Raw genomic sequence first — 24,100 nt, 5'->3', positions numbered from 1 at the left:
TTTGAAATAGCTCATCATTTAAGAGCAAAATGTACTTCTTTGTCTGTCTGTGTCAATGTCTAGGGTAAAAAATGTTCTAAACCCGTTCTGTTTGGCAAGTATAGTCTAGAGAATTTTCGGGTTACCTATATTTTCATCCCATGCATTCTTAATTTCTATATTTGCAGGAATCAAGTGCAGACGCTGGAAGTCGATCAACCTCTCCCACTTGGGTTTCATGGCCAAGGACATCTATATTTTCTCGCTTAAGTTCGCGAGCGGTCTCACAGAGTTCTGAATCCATATCTACTACTTCAAATACCACAGATGCCTTAAACAGCAATCGGGACAACACCAACGAGCTAAATACTGTTACAACAGGTCAAAGTTTGACCAATCTAACTTCCGTCACTGTCCAAGGGCGCAACACCTCGAGTTTACTGTCAGGTCGTCGCTCTGTTCAGTCAGTTATTAGTTTACTGAATACATCAACATCTGCGACACCGACTTTAGTCATTTCAAGTACGGGAAATGTAAGCAACACACCTGCCCCTAGTGAAACTGTTGTTACAAACGCCACCAGCTCTGTCACTACTCCAACTGTTTCTACAAATGTAAGTTATCATACTAATTAGTTCTTAGTTTTTATTACTGTTATATCTTTACATAATAATTCTCTTAAATAATATATTAAAGTGTTAACCACCTATTCTATTTTGTTTTATAGGTGGGATGTATCATGACAACACAGGTATACTTGTGTCGTACATTCGCTTGTCTTTTGCGAGTAACTGCTGATCTTCTCTCTGAAATTCAAGGGGAATTTGGTCCTTTTTCAGGTTCACTGCGGCGTTGTACATCAGTCCCCTCTAGTATCGGTCTTCCGTTAACTGTTTATGACCAGCAACGCCGTTTGCCCATATATTGCTCTTCTAGTATGGTGGCTACTTCTACAACGTCAGCTAACAATCAACCTCATACTGTTGTATTAACTCCGAGTAACACCTTGTCTTCTATTTCTCGTCCGAGCTCAAGCTCTACAGACCAGTCATCAGGTATTCGAGGTCGTTTGATAAGGTCGTGTACAACAGCCGTTTCATTGGCAAGTGGTCGAGCTAATACAATAAAAGTGGGTTCAGATTTGCACTGTGTTCAACTTGTAGCATCTGTTGGTGCAGCTTTAATTCCAGTTTGGCAATGGATAACCATGGCTATGGATAATCTTGAAGCTCAGTTGCGCTTTTCGGCTTCTTGGAATGCATACTTCCCCAATAAAAATGCTTCAAAAAGTCAGTCGAAAATTACTGAAAATCAAGATGGTAACTTTCTCAATTTTATTCTCAAGTTTTTTCGTTTCTGAAACCTAGCTATTGATTGATATAATCGTACTTTGTAGATCCATTATTCTTTGCCGTCAAAAGCTATTCTGAATGCGTTCTGTTTTGTTTGTTTTCAGGTGCTAGCTCAGTTCGTGATATCCCAATTTCATTGGTGAGTTTTTTTCATTTTATGTTAATGATAATATTGTATTTTCACTTTTGTTTTGTACGTGATGATATAACTCGTAATTTAAACAACAGACCGAACGAAAGGCTCATCAAATTAGCAACTTCATATCGGCAAAACAAGAGAAAATAGATAGACTAAAAGAACAAAGAAGTAGAAATAATAAGTATCAATAGTAGTTTTAAACTGAAATCAAGATATATAGTTCAAAATGAAGCGAATGAAAACAAGATTAGTGACAATCATGTTAATTTTTATTACCTCTCGCACAGAGTTTTCTATAGTGAATCCATATGTAGGGGAATGTTTGATAATTGTTAAGTTATTTCTATTTATTTAATACAATTGCTTTTTGTTGAGTTTGTGTAATGTCTGATTAAAACGTTTATAATTCCTTATTCTATTAGATTTTTGAACTAGTAAATTCAGTTTTCTAAATATTATTTTGTTTGCTCTTTATTAATGTCTAATGTAGTCCTCACAAGTCAATAATGAAACAAATAACAGACGTGGACATGCTTCAACTTTTTACTCTAGAAGACCTTCTGCTGTTGCAAACACTTCATCGTCGTCCACAACAACTAATACACGATTATCCTCAAATGATCCCATAACTGCTAATAGTTTTATAGATAGTGTTGCAGTGGTTCTTGGGCAGCGACAAGACTTCTTGGCCTATTTATTTTCTATAATGCGTACCTCAGGTGGTGATCATGGTGATAGTGTACCTTTTATTGATCCTCAAGTGAACAAACATCTTGCCTATATTTTAGATGCATTGTTATACTTCTTCCGTGTTTTTGAATCTTCCTGGCCATCTGGTATTACAAGACAGTTAAATTCAACATTACCTGATCCGATCGTTCGTTTCAAATTAAGTGATGTACATCAAGAGTGTACTGAAGAAATCGGAGAGGTGTGCATTTTGTTTTAATATTAAATCTTTTACTGTGATCATATGATTTTTCCTACTGATTAATTTGATTCTAGCAAGAACAACTGACGAAGCAGAATAACATGGAATCATTATATTTTGCTGTTTTTCATCAGCTGCTTACAACCTAAATACAACAGTATTAATCACTAAAAATCAGCGTACGTACACAATTGTTTTTATGACATTATTGGTTATTTCCCACTTCTTATCTTATCTGTACTCAGTTGGTCAGATTTGCTCTAAGGATTTACGTAACTTCTAACATTATCTCATTCCTATGTTCTCTATGTTCTTAGTTTTATTCTGGCACGTTCTTATATTCAACCTATAAATGTTCATATTATTTAGCATATAAATATCACTTATAATTCTTTAATACTTGTCTTTTTTGTTCTGCATTAATCTGCACTGATGTCAACTTTTCCGATATTATGATATCAAACTGATTTTAGTAATTAATATCATTATGTTTAGGCTATATGCAGCTGATGAAAAACCATGAAATTTAATGAATTTATGTTATTCTGCTACGTTAGTTCTTGCTTAAGTTAAATTTCTTAGTCTTGTTTTTAAAATGTTCAGTGTATTATACTTGTTCTCTTGATTCTTCATCATTTAGTCATCAACTTCATCTATTCTTCGCACCACTCAATTGTCTTATGAAAGAACTTCAGATGTCAAAAATGGTATGCAATATTTCCCTATTTTCCCTCTCTTCTATTTTTATTTACCTCCTTATTTATATAATTATTTAATAATTTTTCATGAGAAATATTTTTTTGAATAAAGTGGACTGAAGAGTCACATTTCCCTTTAAATTTATCTAGATTAGGTTGTCGGTGGAAGCACTTACGTCAGTGTGCTAGTTATTGTCGACAAATTAATTTCTTTTCTACAGTATTCTTATGTCGACTATTGCTAACACTGATTAATCACGCATGTAGCAGTGTGTGGGCCTCAGTTCTCGAATCAAGTAAATCCCCCATTTACCTCACGGGATCCACAAGGTTGTGAATGGGAGGCGATCTCTGTGCTGTAATCGATACTTTAATTGACTGCAGTTCATATGAACTGAAATAAATGAATCATGTGTTTTCCTCTATGTTCACACTTAGGCAATAAGAACATAACATATTGACAGCTATAGGTTCCTTCTTGATTTCACTGTATGATGTTTGTGTCGCCGAACGATGAAATTGTGTATAGTCACTCTTTATTACATTTAAGTTTTGGACAACCTTATAGTTCATATTTCGGTTTGTGCGTCGTTCAAACTATATCCTTGATTTTTGTAGCGATCAATTAATAAATAGTAATAATATTTACAGCGACAAGCTGGCGTATACTGAAATGCTTGTGAGAATAAGCATTGCATACATTGAACTGAATAAAATCCAGTTTTATGGTTTTATCTGTTCAGATTTTCGAGATTTTATGACATGCATACAATAACGACATTGTGTAATGTGAAAGTTATGGTCGTTGGTAACTTGACCACAAATATTCAGTGTTTCGATATAAATTATGATTCATATTTAAATGTTATTAGTTCCACATCAAAATTTCTTTTTCAACTCCAATCTACCCTAGTTTTTACAGCTGACCAGGTTACTCAACGCAATGATCCATTTTTCCGTCGTTCAGAAAGCATTTTGTCTTTATCAGGTCTTGGTCCTGATTTACTAGATGCACCGTTATCAGAGTCTTTACCTTTGGCGTTGCAACCACAATTATTACAACCCACCTCTGGAAGAGCTGAACTATTTGGATGTGATCGGTAGGCGATTAGTTTTGTTCTTGAGCTAATTTACTGAAACTTAGTGTCCTAATATCGTGCTATACATTCGTTTATCGTTAATAATGATCTCTCTGTTTTCTCCAGATTTTTACCCATGATGTCTGCAACTCATGTTTCCAGCACCCGAAAGAATGATCATATTCCAATACACATGAATGCAATGTCAAGTACTTGGGGGGAACGGATGTGTGGTATAAATGTCACGGAAATTCCGTTCATCAATCAAAGCCATAATTCGGAGTATCTGAACCCTGATACACAACAGCGTGAGTGCTTTCGTAGTTACATTTTTGTGCCTACCACCATAAATAATTTAATTATATATATATATATATATATATTCTTTTGCTAACAATCAAACTTTTTCAACTCTTCATTTTTTCAACTCTTCATTTAGTGTTGACAGGGGCTAAGTTCCTGGATTCTGTTGGACATTCTGCTACACTACTCTCACGGTGGTGCTCAGCTTTGGAATTTTTCGGGCGTCACTTCACTCCTGATGTAGGAGCTGAAAACGGAAGTTACATCTTTGAACTTGGTGGATTTTCAGCAAAAGAAGGTAGATTTAGGAAACAAATGGAACGTTTGCGTAATGTTTCTCGCAGGGATCTGGTTTTGGAGGTAATCTCACTCATTTAGTTTAACTTTCTTAGCATTTTGCTATTTTTTAGTTTATCTACTATGTCACAGAATTGACAACCATTCTAATTCCACTGATGATTACATTTTACTTCAAATCTTAATTTTTTATCCAAACTAAGAAACTACTGTTGGCATTTGTTTGTTATGCGACCACGAGTTGTGCAGCTCAGATTATAGAATGTAGTGTTTGCTACGTTTTTCTTTATAAAACTAAACTTGGGTATCTATGCCTATCTAGATCAACCACCGGAATATATTTTGGTAAGGTAGGTATTTTACGTTCTTGGATTATCACTATCAAGAGACTGTATCTAATAAATAGTTTGGTCTACATGAGGTTTATAATTAGAAATTAAAGCTACAAATCATAACCTTATTATATTCTACAACTTTCCGTCCTTGTTTTCTTCAATATCGTCAGCCCCACCCCACAATATTTCTTTCAGAACTACAGTTCCTTCAAGTTCATCCATATTACATTCAGCCATCAAACATTTTTTTTCCTTATTTAGCATAATTCAACATTTAGCTAATATTTAGTTGATTTTATGTTCATTTTCTTCATTAATGACAGGTTGAACGGGAACGTGGTCCATTGATTTTAAACACTATCAAACTACTGAACATGGAGTACGCTAAACGTCAATCTCAGACACCATCACCTAACTTGAGTAATACATCAAATGGATCAATGTATAGTGCAAATAATTTTCCCCTGCAGTATACTAGTTCGAGCAGTCATCAACGAGATTCACCATCAACGCGTCAAAATGCAAATACCAACCAAGTTGCTATTGCCCTTCTTCTGGGCACTACTACGGATTCTCCGTTACTAGGGACATTATTTGGTGCTAGTCCAGTAACTCCGACTTCAGTCACCTCAAATTCAATCGTTTCTGGACAACAACCAATACTGTCATGTCGACGCATTAAAGTTACTTTTAAAGATGAACCCGGTGAAGGTAGTGGTGTCGCTAGGTCATTCTTTACGGCTTTTTCAGAAGCAGTCTTATCTCAAGAACCATTGCCTAACTTGAATTTACTTCTTCAAAATAATTCATCAAATTCTTTGGGTGAGTCGGTTATTTTCCACTTGAAAACTTTGCCTAAACATTTTTTTAGAAAAGTATCTCTTAAGGTTCAATGCTGATGTTTAATTTCATTTCGACTTATCTAGGTAATCAACAACCAAATTTCCATCGTCATTATACTGTGTTGAGTCGTTCTCAGTCGAACAATCCTGCAAATAGGCCAACTGCAGTCTTAGTTCAATCAACAACTTCCAGTATATTTCTGTCTACTCAGTCTATAACAAGTAGCTCTAGCAACACTCATTCTCCGACGGTACTGTCTAGCTCACTTAACAGTGGGTTGAGTGGACATCAACCAGTACCTTTATCTACACCAACAACCATTCAGTCGTCCATTTCCTTTTGTCCATATCAAATTCAACCTCGACTGCATACGTTTACAATTGGGTCACGTGGGAGATCAAGTGCTTGGCGACGATCTGGAGGATTATCTACAAATGCTCCTCCGTTTTATCCGTCTGCAGCTCAGGCAGCATTCTCCTCAGCTGATTTTAATTCTCAAACAAGCTCTCATAATCCATCACCAGCTAGGCATTCTGATACTTCTAATATTTCTCATATTCCAGATGGAAATGTTTCTGGTACAGAAGTTCTCTCATCTAGAGTCCTGGATTCTTGTGCTTCATTACAACTTTTAAACTCGAATACAAATATTTCATCAGGTTAGTTGGCGTACAATAATCTCAATGATTATGAACATCGGTAAAGCCTTGCAATGATCAAACAGATCACTTCACGAGATTTCGATTTTAAAACTCTCGTAGTGGAACTTAATTTTTAATCGAGCTGGGTTTTTGTACTTTTCCTGAAATGGCGAATAGAACGTCACTTTCCACTAGACCTGTTTTAAACAATAGCATAAACGAATCAATAATCACACCCAGTTTTTCATTACTGACATGAAGATAAATTTATGCTACAAGTCAACAACATAAAAATATTGACTGTGATATCCTGTCACACTGTCAAAACTATCGTCTGACCTCACACACTGTCTGCAACCAATAGCTAACATATCTGTTAATAATTTGTGTTTACTAATTCGATCTCACACTTCATGTTGTTTAATCTATATGATCATACAAATTCTTATTCAACAGAGCACTAGAGGTGGGGTATACAGATGAATAATAAGGTTATACAGAAACAGAAGAGGAAAGGGGCGTATTAGTAATCAGTAACTGAACTAGAATAATGTTCCATGAGCGTTCCATTTCAGCCAAAAATACAATCAAGACAAATTCTAACCTTTTACAACCAGACTAACATCACGATGGAGCCAAATATGGCCTAGATTGGTGTAAGCTGCTCTAGTTCGTACTAAAAGCAGATTAGTCTTTCGGAGACTGTTTGTACATAAGTAGTAAATGGAAAGGCAATAAAACGAGAAAGTTTCATCAGTCTTCACGAAACTTGATAACCTTTTTAGGAAGTCCTGAAAAAAATACGCTTATAAATATAAATTGTGAATACATGCAAAGTAAAATTTAACAACAGAAACTATCCTCTTGTTGCAGATTTGTTCTCGAATCTCGTAAACCAACGTTGAAATCCAAATACCACTCCAATTATCAGATAGTTAATCATTTTAAATATGTGAAATATCAGTTATAAATTAACATCAATCATCGCCCCACTACCTCACCCATCGTCAATTTTTATTATTTTGTGAACTTATTTACCTCGAACGGCTTATTATCAAGATCATATTCCTTGATACTATATTTTACTGATATTTCATTCTTTAATTATACATCTATCAAGCTCTTAGTACCTCAGTAATAGATGCGACACATTAGTTTCCGTTTCCTGTTATTGTTTTTAACGTGTTAAAGTTGCTTATCATTATTATTTTCAAAACATCTATATTACAGTTATATAACTCTTCTTTTTAATGTAGGTTCGAGTCCAAATAATATTCAAGATCCATCTGATAATGTCAACAGAAATATTTTACTAGTCAATTACGAACCATCTAACTCGATTCAGTCTTCTGAAAGTAATAACCCTGTCTGTGCCAGGCATGATCTAACGAATGGAAGATCTGTGGGAAGTAGACTGTTTACACGTATTCAATCCCTAGTAAGGAATGAACACTTAACTGCACGAATCACTGGAATGCTTCTTGAATTACCATCATCAGAACACTCAGTTTTATTAACAAATGAAGAAGCTTTATGTAATCGTGTTGATGAAGCAAGAGCCTTAATAACAATGTCGGATACAAATGAGCAGAAGTGAGTTGTTTGTGTTTTCTACTTAAATGATGTTGCGTTTTCAGTTAGTTAAATACGTTTCCACTTGCCCCAAATACAAATTTCAACATTGACGAAGTTTTCTGCAGATTTACAGCACATCTTAATTTGTGAATTTTATTTTGTTTTCTGTAACTATATGAAAGAAACATTTATGTTAGGAATCAATGACTTGTTTGAATTTTGCCAATTTTCAGCCGAGTCGAGCGTCCGCGGACACCTTCAGTTGGTTTAAATCATCCTGTTCTTGAACGCTTGGTTAATTGGCAAGGTGTGGCTTTAACTGTTGCAGGTTCTACGTCTGTCAACCAACAATCACATATCTCTTCATCACTAAATACAATTGCAGAGTTAATAATTACAGAGGATGTTGAGCGTGTCCCTCTTTTCTGGCAACCTGGTTTACAGGGTTACTATTTCCCACGAGCCGTTCCCGGAATAAACTTACCTTCAAATCAAACATGTGACTCAGTTAAATTAGCTGCACGCTACTCTATTTACAGGTGGGTTATGCTCTTATTATTCTTTCGCTCTTTATCTCACACATACGTATTATCTGACTCAATTTTTTTTCTTTATTTGTAGAGGTATCGGCCGTGTAATTGGTTTGTGTTTGCTGACAAATGAGACATGTCCCTTGCACTTCAGTCGACCTATACTTAAATACATCTTAGGTCGCGTGGTTCACTGGCACGATTTTGCTTTTTACGACCCCACTACTTTTGAGGGGTTGCGTCAGTTACTTTTGCATACATCTGAAGACTTTTCAAAGGTGATTTCAATTCGTGTTCACTATTGCATATCACTAAATATATATTTTAATTTAATAACTTTAATCTTCATTAAAATTACTAGCCCATTTATACCTTTTCTGTGTTCTATGTATCTCACTGTTGTATAACTTTGTATTCGCATATTTATCCTTCAAATTCCAGTCTCAGGGAAGCATAGAAGATTACAACCTAACCTTCTCACTTATTCCTGCCCTGGAAGAAGGCGGTCTGTCAACCACAGATGCGGTTCGTCAACCAAATGACTATTTGTATGCTTTGGTCCCCGGTGGAGATGAAGTTGAGGTTAATGAAAGTAATGTATTTGAATTTGTCAAAAAGTACACAGAATTCAAAATGAAAATAGCAGTTCAGGAACCACTGGAGGTGAGATTTCTACCAGTGTTTCACATTTTGTCCCAAATGTTTAATGAAACTGCAGAAAAAGGATTTGTCATAGTTTTCTCTTAAGTTAATTAGGCTGTCCTGTGATATTAATATTAACAATGGTTGTTGTTTCTAGTAGTATCCTAGATCACATGCCGCCTTAACTTTTAATAAGATTGGGCGCTAATTGTTTTAACATAAAACTGCAAGCAACCTTAGGCCTCTTAAAACGTTCGAAGTATACTTGTATTCGTGGATACGTCAGCGGATGAACATCTCACGACCACCAACGTGCGGGTCGTTTAGCTTGTTCAGATTTACTTCTTAGGTCATATTTAGCCGTCTCGACTCGGAGGTTACCCGACATTTTCTAAGGCTTTCGTAACCTGAATCTGTACCTAGCTGCATTCAAGCCGGGTACCCGTTAATATTCGCGATGCGAAAACTTTATCTCCTTCGGAGTCTGAATTTGCCATGTGGCTAAGAGGTTTGAAGAACTACCGGTACGTTTAAAGGTAGACCTGTTTTTACCTATAGAGGGAATCGGGATCTGCTGGACTGATGATTGTTGCAATAACTGTATCGGTTGCTGACAGATGTTTGTAGGAGCAGATCCTGAAAAGTTCCATGCTCTATAAAGCCAGCATAACGGCGGGTATGGTGTGTCAAGAATCATAGTTAAGTGGTGTGACATGGTCCGGTGTCTGATGAGTTGTGTGGTGTCGAAACTAGAGATCGCAACACCGGGAATGCATTAGATGATCTGGTTGATATTATTTTAAGACGCCGGGATCTCCAATAGTGATATCAGCTGTGTTTGAAACTATTGTTGGTAGTGGCCAGGTAATTGTACGAGTGATATTGCACATGAAAAAACTAATTATTTGAGCACGATGCTCGTGCCAAATGTGCGATAGATAATTTTGAGTTCCATAAGTTGTTTCCATGTATTTGTGTCACCTCTCATTAAATAAATTTGGTTATTAATTTCTGACTTTGTGCAGCAACTCCGACAAGGTGTGTTTGATGTTCTACCTCGAAATGCTTTGGATGGGCTAACTGCTGAAGATTTGCGTTTACTTTTAAACGGAACTGGAGATATAGATGTTGATGTGCTATCTGGATATACAACTTTCGTAGACGAAACAGGTACAGGATCAAATATAGATGTGACCAAAAGCTGTGATAACACGAATTTGGTAAATCGCTTGAAAAAGTGGTTTTGGTGTACCGTTCGCAGTATGGATATGAAGCAACGTCAAGATTTAGTAAGAACAAATTTTGTGAACTATCTTTCTAATTACTTTTATGCTAGTCTCTGTATCCTACTACTTATCCTTTATAACATTATTACCGTGTTGAATTTATTCAAAACTACACGAATATTGGAAAGCATGAGCGATAGGCCAAACTCTCGATGTTACACGGAAGCTTACACGTGTGGGTAGGATAAATACTCCGAAAATCGGTGTTTCCATCCTATTAGTGCCTTTGTGAGCAAGCTTGAGCTGAACATTATAACACTGATATTTCTACTACTATCTCAGTAAATATTAATGATCTTCCTTTTTGTGATCTATGTTTTTAGTTGTACTTCTGGACATCAAGTCCAACTCTCCCTGCCAGTGCTCAAGGATTTCAGCCTATGCCTTCAATCACAATTAAGCCACCCGACGACCATCATCTTCCATCTGCTAACACTTGTATTTCACGTCTCTACTTACCACTATATTCATCAAGGCACATATTGCGTGACAAACTGTTACAGGCGATTGGAACAAAAAGTTTTGGCTTTGTATAATTTCCTGTATATCCCAATTAAAAAAGTCTTCCCTATTATTGTAAATGAGAAAACATTTGAATTTTTGAAGTACAATAAATCAATCAGATTTTCAAATGTTTGTTTTATTGTGCCATTTTGAATGCTTCGTAAACATGTATAGCTATGTTGGGAGTTCACTGTCGTTAAGACTAGAACTGATATTCTGAAATTCTTGTTCCAGTTGGTTGAGTTTTTGCGCCAGCTCTTCTGCTGTTCGCAGTCGACCTTCTTTGCGTGCAATCATCAGTTGTCCAGCAATGTGATCCATATTATTCGCTATATCACTTAAGTACTCGATTGTAGTTTTCTTTCCTTGGTATTTCTTATAAGTGTTGGACGTCGATATAGGTTGCTGGGGAAACCTTTGGCATATTTTGGCAGTAGGATTAATGGCTGGATCCATGTTTGCAAAGTTCTGTTTACCTGATACTCGCTCCGTCAGCTGAAAAGTAAAAATAAATAATAGATAGAGGGGGTACATTGCTGATAATCAAGTAAAATTTTTAAGAAATTCCAAGCGTTGTTTCAGATAAACTCATGTAGTTAATTATTCGACTTTTTGGAAGGTTGCGCGAAAGTAAAAGATTGCAGAATTACGATCAAAATGTTTGAACCTAATGAAAATAATCGTCTGATACAAAAGAGGGGGTTTAGAAGTTAATTGTTTCAAGCTTATCGAAATTAGTTACACCTTTAATGTGATACAGTACAACTTACTTCTGCAAGAGCTTTATCTTCCTCAGACCATCTAACTGCCAATTCAACCTTGCGTTGTGAAGTGAGGTTATCATATTGTCTGAGTGTAGGAAGAGTTTGCAAAGGTGGAAGATAATTTTGGACAAAATGTCTCGCCCTCCGATAAACTGCTAATGTCAAGCGCGCCACTACTCTGTTGATATAAAGTTCTGAATCTGGTTCACTGTATTTTGCAAACTGTCTTCTGAAATCAGATAGTGTATCAACTTTTATTACGGACAGGAAATATATATATATATATAAGGTTCTTATTATTAGTCATATCAAGAATGGAGGATACGTTTTAACGTACGAAAATACTGTAACGCTACGCTTACCCGAGTGTCTCAATTTTTTGTAATGCTTGCAACAAATCGGAGTGCATAGATCTAGCAGATTCTAGCGTATATTTCTGTTCCCCGGAGCTAGTTAATGAAAGAAAACATTGAAAAGAATTCTTCACATGATATTCATTCCAATATATGTGGGTGCAAATAACAAATCATTTCCAGAATTCGGATAAGATATTCACTATGAATAATAAAAATTGAGTCTATTATGGTAATTAAATTCATACAAATAATTAGTAAAAAGAAGTATGCAATCTTAATACAACCTTCACTAATTTGATGTTTCATATTTATGCCAGTGAAGACATTGTAGTTTGTGACTACAAACAAGAACAAAGACATATGCCGCCCACCAACACTCCATCTAACCCTGTCTTGGGCGATCCCTTCTAGTTGCTATTCATCCTTTTCATGTCTGATTCAAATTCTCAGTGCAGTCTGTTATTCGGCATTCCTCTTTACCTTTTACTTTTAAGATCCCAAGTTATGACGTGTCTCATGATGTAGATTGATGGTTTTTGCAATGTATGTCCCATCCACTTCTAACGTATTTTCCTAATTTCCTCCTCGGCTGGAAGCTGGTTTGTCTTCTCTCACAGTAGGCTGTTGCTGATGGTATCCGACCAACGGACATTGAGTATCTTGTGTACATAATTGTTTATAGATACTTATACTTTCTGATGATGGTTGTGGTAGTTTTCCAAGCTTCAGTCCGTATAGTAGAACTGTCTTGACGTTCATATTGAAGATTCTGACTTTGATATTAGTTGACAGTTGTTTTGAGTTCCATATAATCTTCACTTGTGGGGAATGTTGCTCTTGCTTTGCCAATCCCGCCTTTACATCTGCATCAGATCCTTCTTGATGCTGCCTAGGTACGTGAAAGATTCTACCCCTTCCAGGACTTCTCTATCAAGTGTGATTGTGTTGGTGTTCTCCGTGTTGCATTCGAGGATCTTGCTTTTTCCTTTATGTATGTTGAGGCCTACTGATCCAGAGGCTTCTGTCACACTGTTTATCTCGACCTGCATTTGTCGATGTGTATGGGATAGAAGGGTCATGTCATCTGCGAAGTTCAAACTGTCTAGTCGCATCCGAGCTATCAATTGTATTTTGTGCTTCCCTTCAGATGTCGAGGTAGTTTTCATAATCCAGTCGACTACAGAAGAAAAGGACAGAGTGAAACTAAGCAGTCTTGTCTGACTCCGGTCCTCACTTAGAATGCGTCTGTCAGCTGTCCTCCATGAACCACTTTGCAGTGTAGTCCGTCATATGAATTCCGGATGATGTTGACAATTTTCTCGGGTACACCATAGTGTCGAAGAAGGTTCCATAATATTCGCCTATTCATGTTATCTAACGCCTTCTCATAATCGAAGAGATACACGAGGTCGGAAAAGGAAACAGCCAAGCATCTGACCTCGCTAAATCAGTGAGGTGCTTTATTTTACATTTTTGTCATACTCTAACAATCACAATTAGTTTTCATTATGCCTTTGCTAATCCATTATTTTACTTGCAGAGTGTATGCCGATGACAGAAAAAGAAACGTTATCCACCTTCGAGCTGGTCGTACTTCACTATGTAAACTACCTTTTCATTTAATTACATTTATATCTTTTCAAAGCGACTATCCTGATTCAGGACAGAAAGAATTGTGAAAGTATAGAGGAAGTAAAATTATTAACTCGATTGTTTCTTGATCCGTTAAAGCAACTTGAATAATAGGAAAAGTAACCACTAATGATAGAAACTTTGAGCTTGGTTATCCAGTTGGTGACTTAACACTTCATTTTCATCGTAGATACTATTCTTCCTATTCTAGAAATCGTCTGAGAGTTGTGCAGGTATTAAATTTGTTACGATGACAAAAAACGTTGGTACAATAGGGCGCTAAGAAATACACAGAATACAAAACGAAATAACTGCTGTAAACATTTAGAAAAGTCATACAATAAATAAAACAAGAATAGTATACATTAAACGATATAATCTATGTCACGGTATAACCAAGACATTTAAGTCAATGGAAAGAGCCGTTTAACTGTTTATGAAGACTTGGAAGCACTGAACGGCCGTTTCGTCTTAGTATGGGACTCCTCAGCAGTGCGCATCCACGATCTCACGCGCGAACGCTTAGCCTCTAGACCACTGAGCCAGCACCCAACGGTATTAATGTCTAACTCCAATTGATCCATGATCTTGCACAACCCTTCATCCATTGTCTGAGGTGGATAACTGTCTCACACCCGACACCGATTGAACTCCATTGGCCGTTCAGTGCTTTCATGTTTTCAATGCTGGTCTAGCTAAGAGCGACTGGTGAATTCAACTTTGAAAATATTACAATCTCCACAAATCCCCATACTGTCTGTGAAGAATAACGAATTAAAGCGAATCTGATACAAGCTTTTACTATGATCTATATTTGGCAAAGTAACAAACCACAGTTGTATGGTTCTAAGACCCTATCCAGGTAATTGTGACAAACTAACGGATGCTAATTCGATGTGAATATCATTCATTCCATAGCATTATGTCATAAACTAACCACTTTCCCGTTTCCAATCAAGTACTACAAGCTTTGGCAAGTAATGCGTTGTACGGAGGGCGCTATAACAAGAGTAAAACGTAACCGAGTTATCATAGTACGTGGTCCAAAATATTAGGACACATTTAATCATCATTTTTACTATGATTGAACATTACTGATAGTATGTTGCCACAGACTACCAGCAATAATTTGGAGATAATGATAATCAAACACAGTTGCCGAGGTTACCCAGCTCAGACGTTAAGTTCCAAAATCATAAAGAAAAACTCACTGTGGTGTACACTACTTATGTCGACAAACATAAGTAATAAGTAACACCGATCGGAAATGGAGACCCTGACAGCAGAAGGCTAAGAAGATAGAGTTTAAGTGGATAAAAGAGAAAATAGAAAGGAATTGTGAAGTTGAGGGATCGTATAGAATGTGAAAGACAAATGATGGAAATTTGCAAGTGAGGTATTCAGTGTATAGTTCTTATATTTTGCCAAGATACTCTGTAATTTTGTATTAAAATACATCGGTTGTCCCCACCTATGTTCTCGATCATTACACTACTAAAGCGTCGCACACCAAGTTAGTAAAAACCCCTTTGGTTTTTAGTATACATAAATGGGTCTCAGATTCTACTCCATCACAAGCTCATACACTTATCCACATAAATTAACTTCTCAACTGTATCCAATAACTCAGCAGCAAAGATTAGGTGCTCATCGAATGTTAAACTGATATTCTTGCTACGAACGAGAACACAGGCCGGAAGGATCAGTTATTTGGTAAAATATGAACACTATACGTTCAGGACTTTATTTGCAAAATGTCCATCAAGTATCTCAGACTTTATTGTCCCTTCCTTTCCACACCAATCACTCTGTGTTCCCGTTTTATTCTATTCGATCTTTTCAAACTTCTGCTGTCAGGCATTTCATTTTCGATTGGTGTTACATACTACTTATATCTGTCGACATAAGTAGCACACACCACACCCTAACACAAATATCCCCAATTTGTTACGCAATTATGTCATAGTGTTCTGGGAAATCCACCAAAATAAAACAGAAACACAAACTTTTGTAACAGGTCAAGCAACAAATATTACGCTTCAATGTCACTTAAGATCGAAAATAAAACTTTTATCTCACTTTAGACTCGCAGCAATAATGGTGTAGGAAGGTAGCCATTCACAAACTTTTTTCATTAATTCTTTGAATTCCTGGATGTAGAGTCAAACAAATATCAACAAAAAATATCCACGAGACTATGTGTAACTAACTAATCTCTAACAAGGAAAAGAAGAAAATACTAAACTCTTGTAGAATAAGGTGGATACATTTTATTAGCTGGAAACGGTCCACAGTCAAATGTACTAATACGATTAGTAAACTTTAAATGAAATAGACAGACTAGGTACAGAACGAATGACAGCAAAAAACTACACCACAGCAAACTATATTTAGTCTTTATTATATTGAATGTCATAGAAATACTGATCTCATATTATGCCATCATTAAATGTCCGTGAACCAGACCTTTCTTAGAGCATGGTCAGTGAAGAGATTCAGTAATAAAAGTTTATAGTATAGTAATAAAAACAGAGCACTGCATTGATAATTTAGTTTATTTGAAAGCAAACGGCTAAGATCCAATGCCTCAACAATTTCTGTTTAAGAGAAACTTTATCTGCAAAATTTCTCAACTTAGCAAACTTCATAAATTTCAGGTGTGCTTTAAAAATTCACCAATCTTACTTGATAGTGAACACATTTTGTTCTCAGTACAACGAGACTCTGAATAATTGCTAAACTTCATGGTTTATAATATAATTCAGAGATTCATAATCTACTGTTATACCTTTTTTCTGAACTGAATAAATCTATGCTATACAATGTAAGTACAGAGAGTGAATTTGTGGCATATACAGAAACAGTCTCAGCTGGCTGTAGACCATAACAACGCATTTCCCTAACCTAGAATGCATCGATCAACCAATACAGACTGATATAAGTAATGCCATAGAGAAAAAGAAATGATTACTGCTTTCCCACTCTTGATTTGTCTGGTGGTCATCCTGATTTCTTCGATCGTTGGTCGAGTGACATCAATAGGAAGGTCTGTGTATGCTGCTTCGATTTCCGGTGGATTCAGTGGAGCTGGTCTATTCAAAAGTGCCTCGAAGTGTTCCACCCATCTGTTTCTTCGTTCTCGAATTTCTGTGATTGACTTTTCCTGTTTATCCTTGACCTATCTCTCTGGTTTGCTATAGTTCCCTGCTACTTTCTTCATCGTATCATATAGTTGTTTCATATTTTATCCTCTTCAAGCTTTTTCCACAAGCTCTTCCATATATTTCTGCTTGTCGGCTCTAATGTTTTTCTTCACTTGCTTATTTGCTTCTGTGTATTCAGCTTTTGCCTTGACTTTCTCTGTTCTTATACGGCTGTTATTCATTACTGTCTTCTAGTTCTTCCTTTCTTGAATCTTGTCTATGGTTCCCATAGAGACCCATCCTTTATGATGATGCTGCTTGAGGCCCAGCACCTCTTAGCGCGCTGAAGTCTGTGCTTCTTTGATCCCATTCCAGTTGCCCTCAGTAGAAGTTTCTTTTTCTTTCAGTAGGTCGCGTAAGGCTTGGAACCTGTTGTTGAGATTTATCTTGAATGCATTGAGTTTGTTAGTAATAATAATAATAACAGCCTGTTTTTAATTGAGACAAAAAGGTATGGTTTCGGCTGAATTCAAATAATGGAATACCTTGATAGGGATATTACTTTATCTAATCATATCCGTTATTCCAGGTATAAACAATGCATGATGAAAAACATAAAACAGTTACTCACTATATGCATTTGGATAATTGGGGTATTGGTCGGTAACGTTTTCAAACTACTAACTTTCCTCTTCAAAATGTTTACACAAATAGGACATATACGCAACTCATAACCTAAACAATAGAATGGTAAAGAGATGATAATTACTTGTGATTCCAGAATAAAAAGGAAATTAAGAAGTTATTTATAAGAGCTGTCAATAATCGATGAGCAATCCGCAACTAGTAAGAAACAAATTCAGAACATTTATCCTAGATGATGGAAAAACTTGACAATTTACTCTAATCGTTACCGATTTTACATGATACGACGAAAACGATCGACATATTACGTTACCTGACTTTATATTCTCAGGAGGCATTACAGGTGGTGTTTTGGGACAGAGATTATAATTAAAAATATTCTAATAGATCCATTTTGATTTTTCACTCTGCAATATACAAAAAATTTGACTGAAAACCTTATCTTTCAGACTAAAAACTGACGCTGATAAAAAGTACGTTTCAATTTATTAAAGAGCGAAGGATCTTTAAAACTGATATCCTACAAATGTTTAGGATGTCTTGTCATATTTATTTTGTGTCAACAGTTTGTATACAAGTATGATATTTTGTTAGATGGGAATCCATATTTCTGGCCAGTGTATTGAACGATGGACTCAAGTGCGGAAGCCCAGTTTATGACTAATGAACAATCACACAGTAGTTTAGAAAAATGTGAAAATCATCCATCAAATACGTCATTTGCACATCTTCTTCGAATTATCTCTTAGAAGCTTTATTGTTCCTTCATTCCTGATGTTGTATTGATTGCCTTCGGTTCCGTTCTCTCTTCTCTTCATTTCAATCTCCTCAACCTTCTGCTCGCAGACATTCCACTTTCTACTGGTGCTACATACTACTTACATCTGCTAACATAAGTAGCATACACAACACAAGTAGTCTCATTTTTTGATCCCATTATTGATCGTTCGATGGTTTACGTCAATAATTCAATCTCGTGAGTAACCATCACTTTGCCGCATCGTATAATAGAATTTTTGTCTATCGATCAGCATTCTTTGGATTTATTTTAATAATAGAAAACTCTTTCACAGAATCATAGAATCCTATAAGTTGAAAACTTGCTTTTGACGTATGCATACTTATTTCCCTGATTATCTACACAATCATCAAATATGAAATAACTTCAAAAACAGCACATCTTAATCCACATTTTTTGTTGAAATAAATGAGTTTAATTCTGGGGATGATTACGGAAACCAAGCCAATGTATACACGCAACATCTGGCTGAGCAAGTAAAACTAACAGGATTCTGAGCCTTCAAATTCACAAATTCATGGTCAATAGTCTTGAAAGAATCAATAGAAATGACCTTGGCAATTTTCACGAAGACCACACAAACGACTCCAGTGAAGTTTAATCTTTATCCCAAGTTAACGTTTATGGTCCTATAAATATGTTCAACAAAGTATCAGAATAAAATATCCACTAAATATTTAGATTTAGAAAATATTTACAACACAATTGTATCTCACTTGTTTTAAGTGAAAGTATCTCACTAAAATACACTCGTACTGAAGCTTTCAGTCACTTATTCCAAACGTTGAATTTATTATATACATGCTTGGTTATATTTTGGACCTGAAGAACTGGGAAGCGATCAAAACAATATCTTCCTGGAAATGATTCCTATCTAACAAGAACTAAGAACTTGCTATGGAGAAAACTAGTTAACTGATAACTAAAGTCAAATCGAAATCACTTACCGTTTTGGGAAGCAGAAATATTTCCTTTCCGAAAAATAACTTCTGATTCAAATAAATAACTTGGATGATCATTAGCATCGGATGCATTCGAAGGAACCGGAAAAAGATCTAAATCTTGTCCGTTAAGAGCATGTAGAAGACCACGAGCATTATGTATAGAAATAAAATAACTGCAGTCGGCGCACAAAACATAACCACATAAACGGCAATGATGTCGCCTGCGGTATACAGGATTATAGTCTAGAATAGCATTTGTCAAACGAGTGACATTAGTTTTGTTAGGCCAAAACCTAGAAATGCTCGCATTGTTTTCCGATGAATTCAAGTACATGTCATCTTCATCTGGGAAAGCCATTTCAGCGCCTAAACCAAATCCCTTACCACAGCATGGACAAAGGTCTACCTTAGCATCAATCCACGGTACAATGGTTTGTTCAAATACTGAAAATAAACAAATTCATCGTGAAGTGTTTACCTTTTCGATCGCTTTCGTGTGTTTCCGCTACGTCAATTAATTTTTCCAAACGTATTAACAAACGGTTTGTTTCTAATGAACTGCGATTAATATGGTTTTTTCGCAACTGCATAAATTTTGGCGTCAGAGACTGATAAACGCCTGTATCCTAAAATGAATATTTAAAAAGCTTACCAATTGATTGAATTTCATTCTTTCGATCATAAAATGCAGATGAGGTAATTAGATCTGCTTGTGTCTTGAGTACAGGATTAGTTACAGATAAACATTCTACCAACAGCTATCAAGGTTAGAATAAATCAAACCTCCATTTTCTGGGATATTGATACTTCGATGTTCTACTTTGAAATGTTGGCTCAGTAAATCAGGAGTTCCGAACGTAACCATACATTTTGGACATATAAATCCTTCTAATATTGTTTCGTCAAATGGATTAGCCATATGACGTGCAGGGAAAAGACATCTACATATGCTCTTTTATCATCCAACATAAAATATATTAACAACAACTATAAGGTAAAATAAATCGACAGATGTGATGAAGTTTATGACTAACTGATATTATTTATATTTTAAAATTTGAACATTTTTACACTGCTTTAAAACAAGAGCCCCAACGATAGAACGATATTTCAGACACAAAAAGTACTTCGTTATTATATCATGCTCACTAAAATAACTTGTTTATCGCAAATGTAGTTGATTTAGGAAACTAGATGAAGAGCAATGATATCCCAAGTTTAAATAAGTAAGCTCATGTAACAAAACATCTATGATACTAGATGACTGAAATATATAAAGAAATGATAAAGAGCATTTAAGGTCTACCAACTAAAGGGATTGGACGGGCCCCAACTAGAAAGCCTACACCTTTGAAGTGGCTAGGATAGGCAGTCATTAACTTCATCGACTGGTGTGTAGTCTGAATTCCGTCATCCACAGTTTCTTTTTTGAACTATCACGCTAGTCAGCATGCCAACTACTAGGGATATATATTAAACTTTACAACTATCAGTCAATTTGATGCCCTTACTTGGAATTCATGATGCAGTAGTGTTACTCGGCCCTCAACCAATAGATCGCCGGTTCAAACCCCGCCCGTTACTTTGTCATCAACAGCCTTTTACTACCACTACTCTTCATACACAGTGTGACTCAAAGTTAAGTACACGAATCTGTTCTTTAAGTAAAACAAACTACCTTGAACCCCATACTGAACCTGAAAACTATTTATCTCGTGGTTCAACTACAGATGGGCAACACTTGGAAGGGATATACGATTAATACCTGGAACATATCCGTGACAATCATCTCCGAAGGCCGCTTCACAATCAAAATGATGCACAATGTATCTGTTTTGTGGTTAGCAGACATACATCCTCCCTTCACTTAACAATACTCTTGTATCCATGTCGTTATCTCGCCAGTGACCCATCAAAACCTATGGCACTTCAGAAGTAAGTGAAGTGGTCAGGATGATCAAATACCCTCTTGTATTCTGACTCGCTACTAATGCAGACCGGCTCTGAGGCGATGTCTTGGATTCATGAAGAAAAGAAAACATCCCAAACATTCATGTACTGTTATTTAGGTAACCCTATATTTTGTCAGTGTAAGAAATATTCTCACTTTAAACTCATACGTTTCTAGGCAGGAGGCTAATCTTCAAAATGTCTGTATTAAAGCTGAACCCAGAAGAATATCTGATGTAACCAGTTTAAATGACAAATTAAATTGAACTTTGGAGGGACAAATAATGTATAATTTGGAGACCTTTGGAACACTGATACACCTTCCAATGAAAGATCGTGATAAGACCCGTTGAGTTATAAATTTATATGGAGACTTTAGGTCAGTAAATATGAGTACGACTTGGCAATAGCAAGTAAGGTATTCCAGGACGGTCAAACCTATCTGACTGATTGGATCTTTTTACTTATTGAAGTCTATCTTCATGATGGTTGCATCCGCAAACAGGTTTTGTAGAGCTAAATAACTAGCAAAAGTCACAACCTTATATTAACTTGGTTCAACGAGAATGACTATAAATACAAATCTAAATTCTACCGAAAAACTTTGAAAAGGCCAATAATATACTAGTATCAGAAGTAATTTTGTTCATAATGGTTACTGTTACGGTAAACCTACACACATAAAGTCAAGGCGATAATATGCATTCACTACTTCAGTCTAGTAAGATTCCAGGGATAAGCACAAACCAGTTTAAGGAGTGAATATTATCAGTGGTAAAAAACTGGACTACTTCGCTGGTGTTTCGTGATCGGCGAGACTACAATTTATGGACGAGCCAATCAGACACGTTCAAGGGATTTAAAGGTCGCGGCGCCAATTTCAGTACCTGATGCTAATGTACAACCGGTTCACAGGGGATTTTAGAGACGTGACAAATAAGGCGCTACAGTAAATGGGACTACTAAGAATTTACTTCATTTGTAATTGTGGTAATCAAGTGACTCGTAGACTTTGTGCACACTACCGTGATGTTGTCCTTCGATGTAATATATGTTGGAGGAAGATGTCCGCTAGAACAGGAACTATTTTCGCTCGATCGAGATTGAGACTAAGGCAAATTATAATAATTGCTGCGAACGGTACGGTAAAAGCACCAGTAACATTGGCTGCAATATTCGCAGATGATACTGAAGCTCCAGCTGTTCAGTGGTATTACTGTTGTGGGGATATAAAGGTAATAAAAATGACAAACTTACATAACCGGAGTATACACGAACAATATTGAATCTATGTAGTCGAGGCTGAGTTTTTGAGACCTTATCATTTCCCCAGAGACCGAGTATTACGGAGCCATATGGAAGAGTTCCTCTCCCTTAAGCATTGCGATTTTAAAGCCTTTAAACCTCTTTCTAACCTTGACAATTTTTTGGATTATGTAAAAGGTGTATCCACTTTAATTCTTTGGTTTTTTATAATATATTTTTATTGCATACTAACTGTTTCCTGATTGACTGATATTTTTCAAGGTCACCTCAGATTCGTTCAAAGGTTGTCCATGTATAATAGTCTCGCCGCATTTTATTTAGTAGTAGAATTATTGTAAATACGGGAAATAAACCGTGTAAAAGAATTTACAACAGAATGTATCACGTACTATGGACTCGAAATCAAAAATAAGGGACTTATATAAGTCCTACACGTAAACTGCATAGGTAGAACGGAAACTGAATGAAGCATATTATTGTTTCCAACGTTTTATCGTAGACAACATACACTTTTGTGCCTATAAAAATTACAGCTGTCTAGTAGCCGGTCAACGGAAAAGCAGAACACCATAAGTCATGGACCTGTACCATAAAGAAGACTAGGTCGCGATCACATGACTATAACGTTAATAAATCACCTACTTTACATAAGTCTACTTGACATCCCATGTGACAGTTATTAAGAATGGAACGTACGGGACACTAATAATTGCGACCGTTTGCGTTCTGTAGCAAAAACCCTTTCACTAAGCTCAGGTTATTTTTAAGGCTATTTGTTGAAGGAAACACAAATAACCAATGAAGTAAATGGAGCTAAATATTACACACGCACGAAATTTCTCAAGCAGAAGGCTCCAAGTTTTATGTAATATTTGGACCAACCTTGAATGACTTACAAGAAACTAACGAATAGGAAAGATGAAGGTTTGATTTAAAATACACCTTATTTCCTTGACCTTCCTGTGGAAAACAATGAATAATTAAACTCATATGACAGTATTCACAAATCTCACTGAGAAACACTGGTCCCACATAAATGTTTTTAAGAAGAGACTGTAGACTAAGAATACACAGAGATTTTAAAGGTGATACTGCCCGACAAAAATAACTGCTACACTGATATAGAGTACATCCATCATGACACTTCTGTCAACCTAACCTCCAACTCAACCTTCACTTTATATCTTGCGCACTTACGCGCAGTTTCAACAAACAATCTGTATAGATTCTTGGAACATGTTTCTTTTCTGTAGGCGGTACACAGGAAACCTATAGTGGTAAATGAATCCGCGAGATAAATAGTTCTGTGAGTCTTCGACATTTGGCGCTGACCTCATTAGTTTTACTGAACACACTCTAATAGAAGGTATTCGGTCACGCATCCGCACCATATCACGAGTGCAAATGTCGTGCTGAAAATCTGTTGAAACCGTTAACCAGCCTACACTAATCACTTCTAGATATATT

At 36.1% G+C, this 24,100-nt stretch overlaps 2 protein-coding genes across 2 annotated transcripts in view; one reads left to right on the top strand and one right to left on the bottom strand.

Moving 5' to 3' along the window:
• Positions 1 to 11,166, top strand: part of Smp_150360 (putative ubiquitin--protein ligase edd) — a gene marked incomplete at both ends in the record, with an annotated part of 33,228 nt that extends 22,062 nt beyond the window's left edge. The window contains 16 exons of the mRNA XM_018793900.1: positions 168 to 593; positions 707 to 1,298; positions 1,436 to 1,470; positions 1,961 to 2,306; positions 3,896 to 4,199; positions 4,305 to 4,486; positions 4,618 to 4,841; positions 5,437 to 5,503; positions 5,738 to 5,935; positions 6,040 to 6,615; positions 7,854 to 8,190; positions 8,406 to 8,711; positions 8,794 to 8,993; positions 9,205 to 9,365; positions 10,370 to 10,633; positions 10,954 to 11,166. Of these exons, the coding sequence (XP_018648366.1) occupies positions 168 to 593; positions 707 to 1,298; positions 1,436 to 1,470; positions 1,961 to 2,306; positions 3,896 to 4,199; positions 4,305 to 4,486; positions 4,618 to 4,841; positions 5,437 to 5,503; positions 5,738 to 5,935; positions 6,040 to 6,615; positions 7,854 to 8,190; positions 8,406 to 8,711; positions 8,794 to 8,993; positions 9,205 to 9,365; positions 10,370 to 10,633; positions 10,954 to 11,166 (4,431 nt within the window). The remainder of the gene's footprint in view (positions 1 to 167; positions 594 to 706; positions 1,299 to 1,435; positions 1,471 to 1,960; positions 2,307 to 3,895; positions 4,200 to 4,304; positions 4,487 to 4,617; positions 4,842 to 5,436; positions 5,504 to 5,737; positions 5,936 to 6,039; positions 6,616 to 7,853; positions 8,191 to 8,405; positions 8,712 to 8,793; positions 8,994 to 9,204; positions 9,366 to 10,369; positions 10,634 to 10,953) is intronic.
• Positions 11,167 to 12,288: 1,122 nt separating this feature from the next.
• On the bottom strand, positions 12,289 to 23,822 carry Smp_052640 (hypothetical protein). Its single transcript, XM_018793899.1, has 7 exons — positions 23,793 to 23,822; positions 20,201 to 20,404; positions 20,070 to 20,165; positions 19,896 to 20,036; positions 19,421 to 19,861; positions 17,661 to 17,764; positions 12,289 to 12,347 (listed from the first exon to the last, which is right to left on the bottom strand). Exons 2-7 carry the CDS (start codon positions 20,334 to 20,336, stop codon positions 12,312 to 12,314), a joined length of 954 nt encoding a protein of 317 aa, XP_018648365.1. The 5' UTR covers positions 20,337 to 20,404; positions 23,793 to 23,822; the 3' UTR covers positions 12,289 to 12,311.
• Between the last annotated feature and the right edge of the window lie 278 nt (positions 23,823 to 24,100).

This window comes from Schistosoma mansoni, chromosome 1, assembly GCF_000237925.1.
Source record: "Schistosoma mansoni strain Puerto Rico chromosome 1, complete genome".
NCBI classification, from domain to species: domain Eukaryota; kingdom Metazoa; phylum Platyhelminthes; class Trematoda; order Strigeidida; family Schistosomatidae; genus Schistosoma; species Schistosoma mansoni.
The sequence above is the reverse complement of the archived record's forward strand: the minus strand, read 5'-3'. Positions and strand labels throughout refer to the sequence as shown.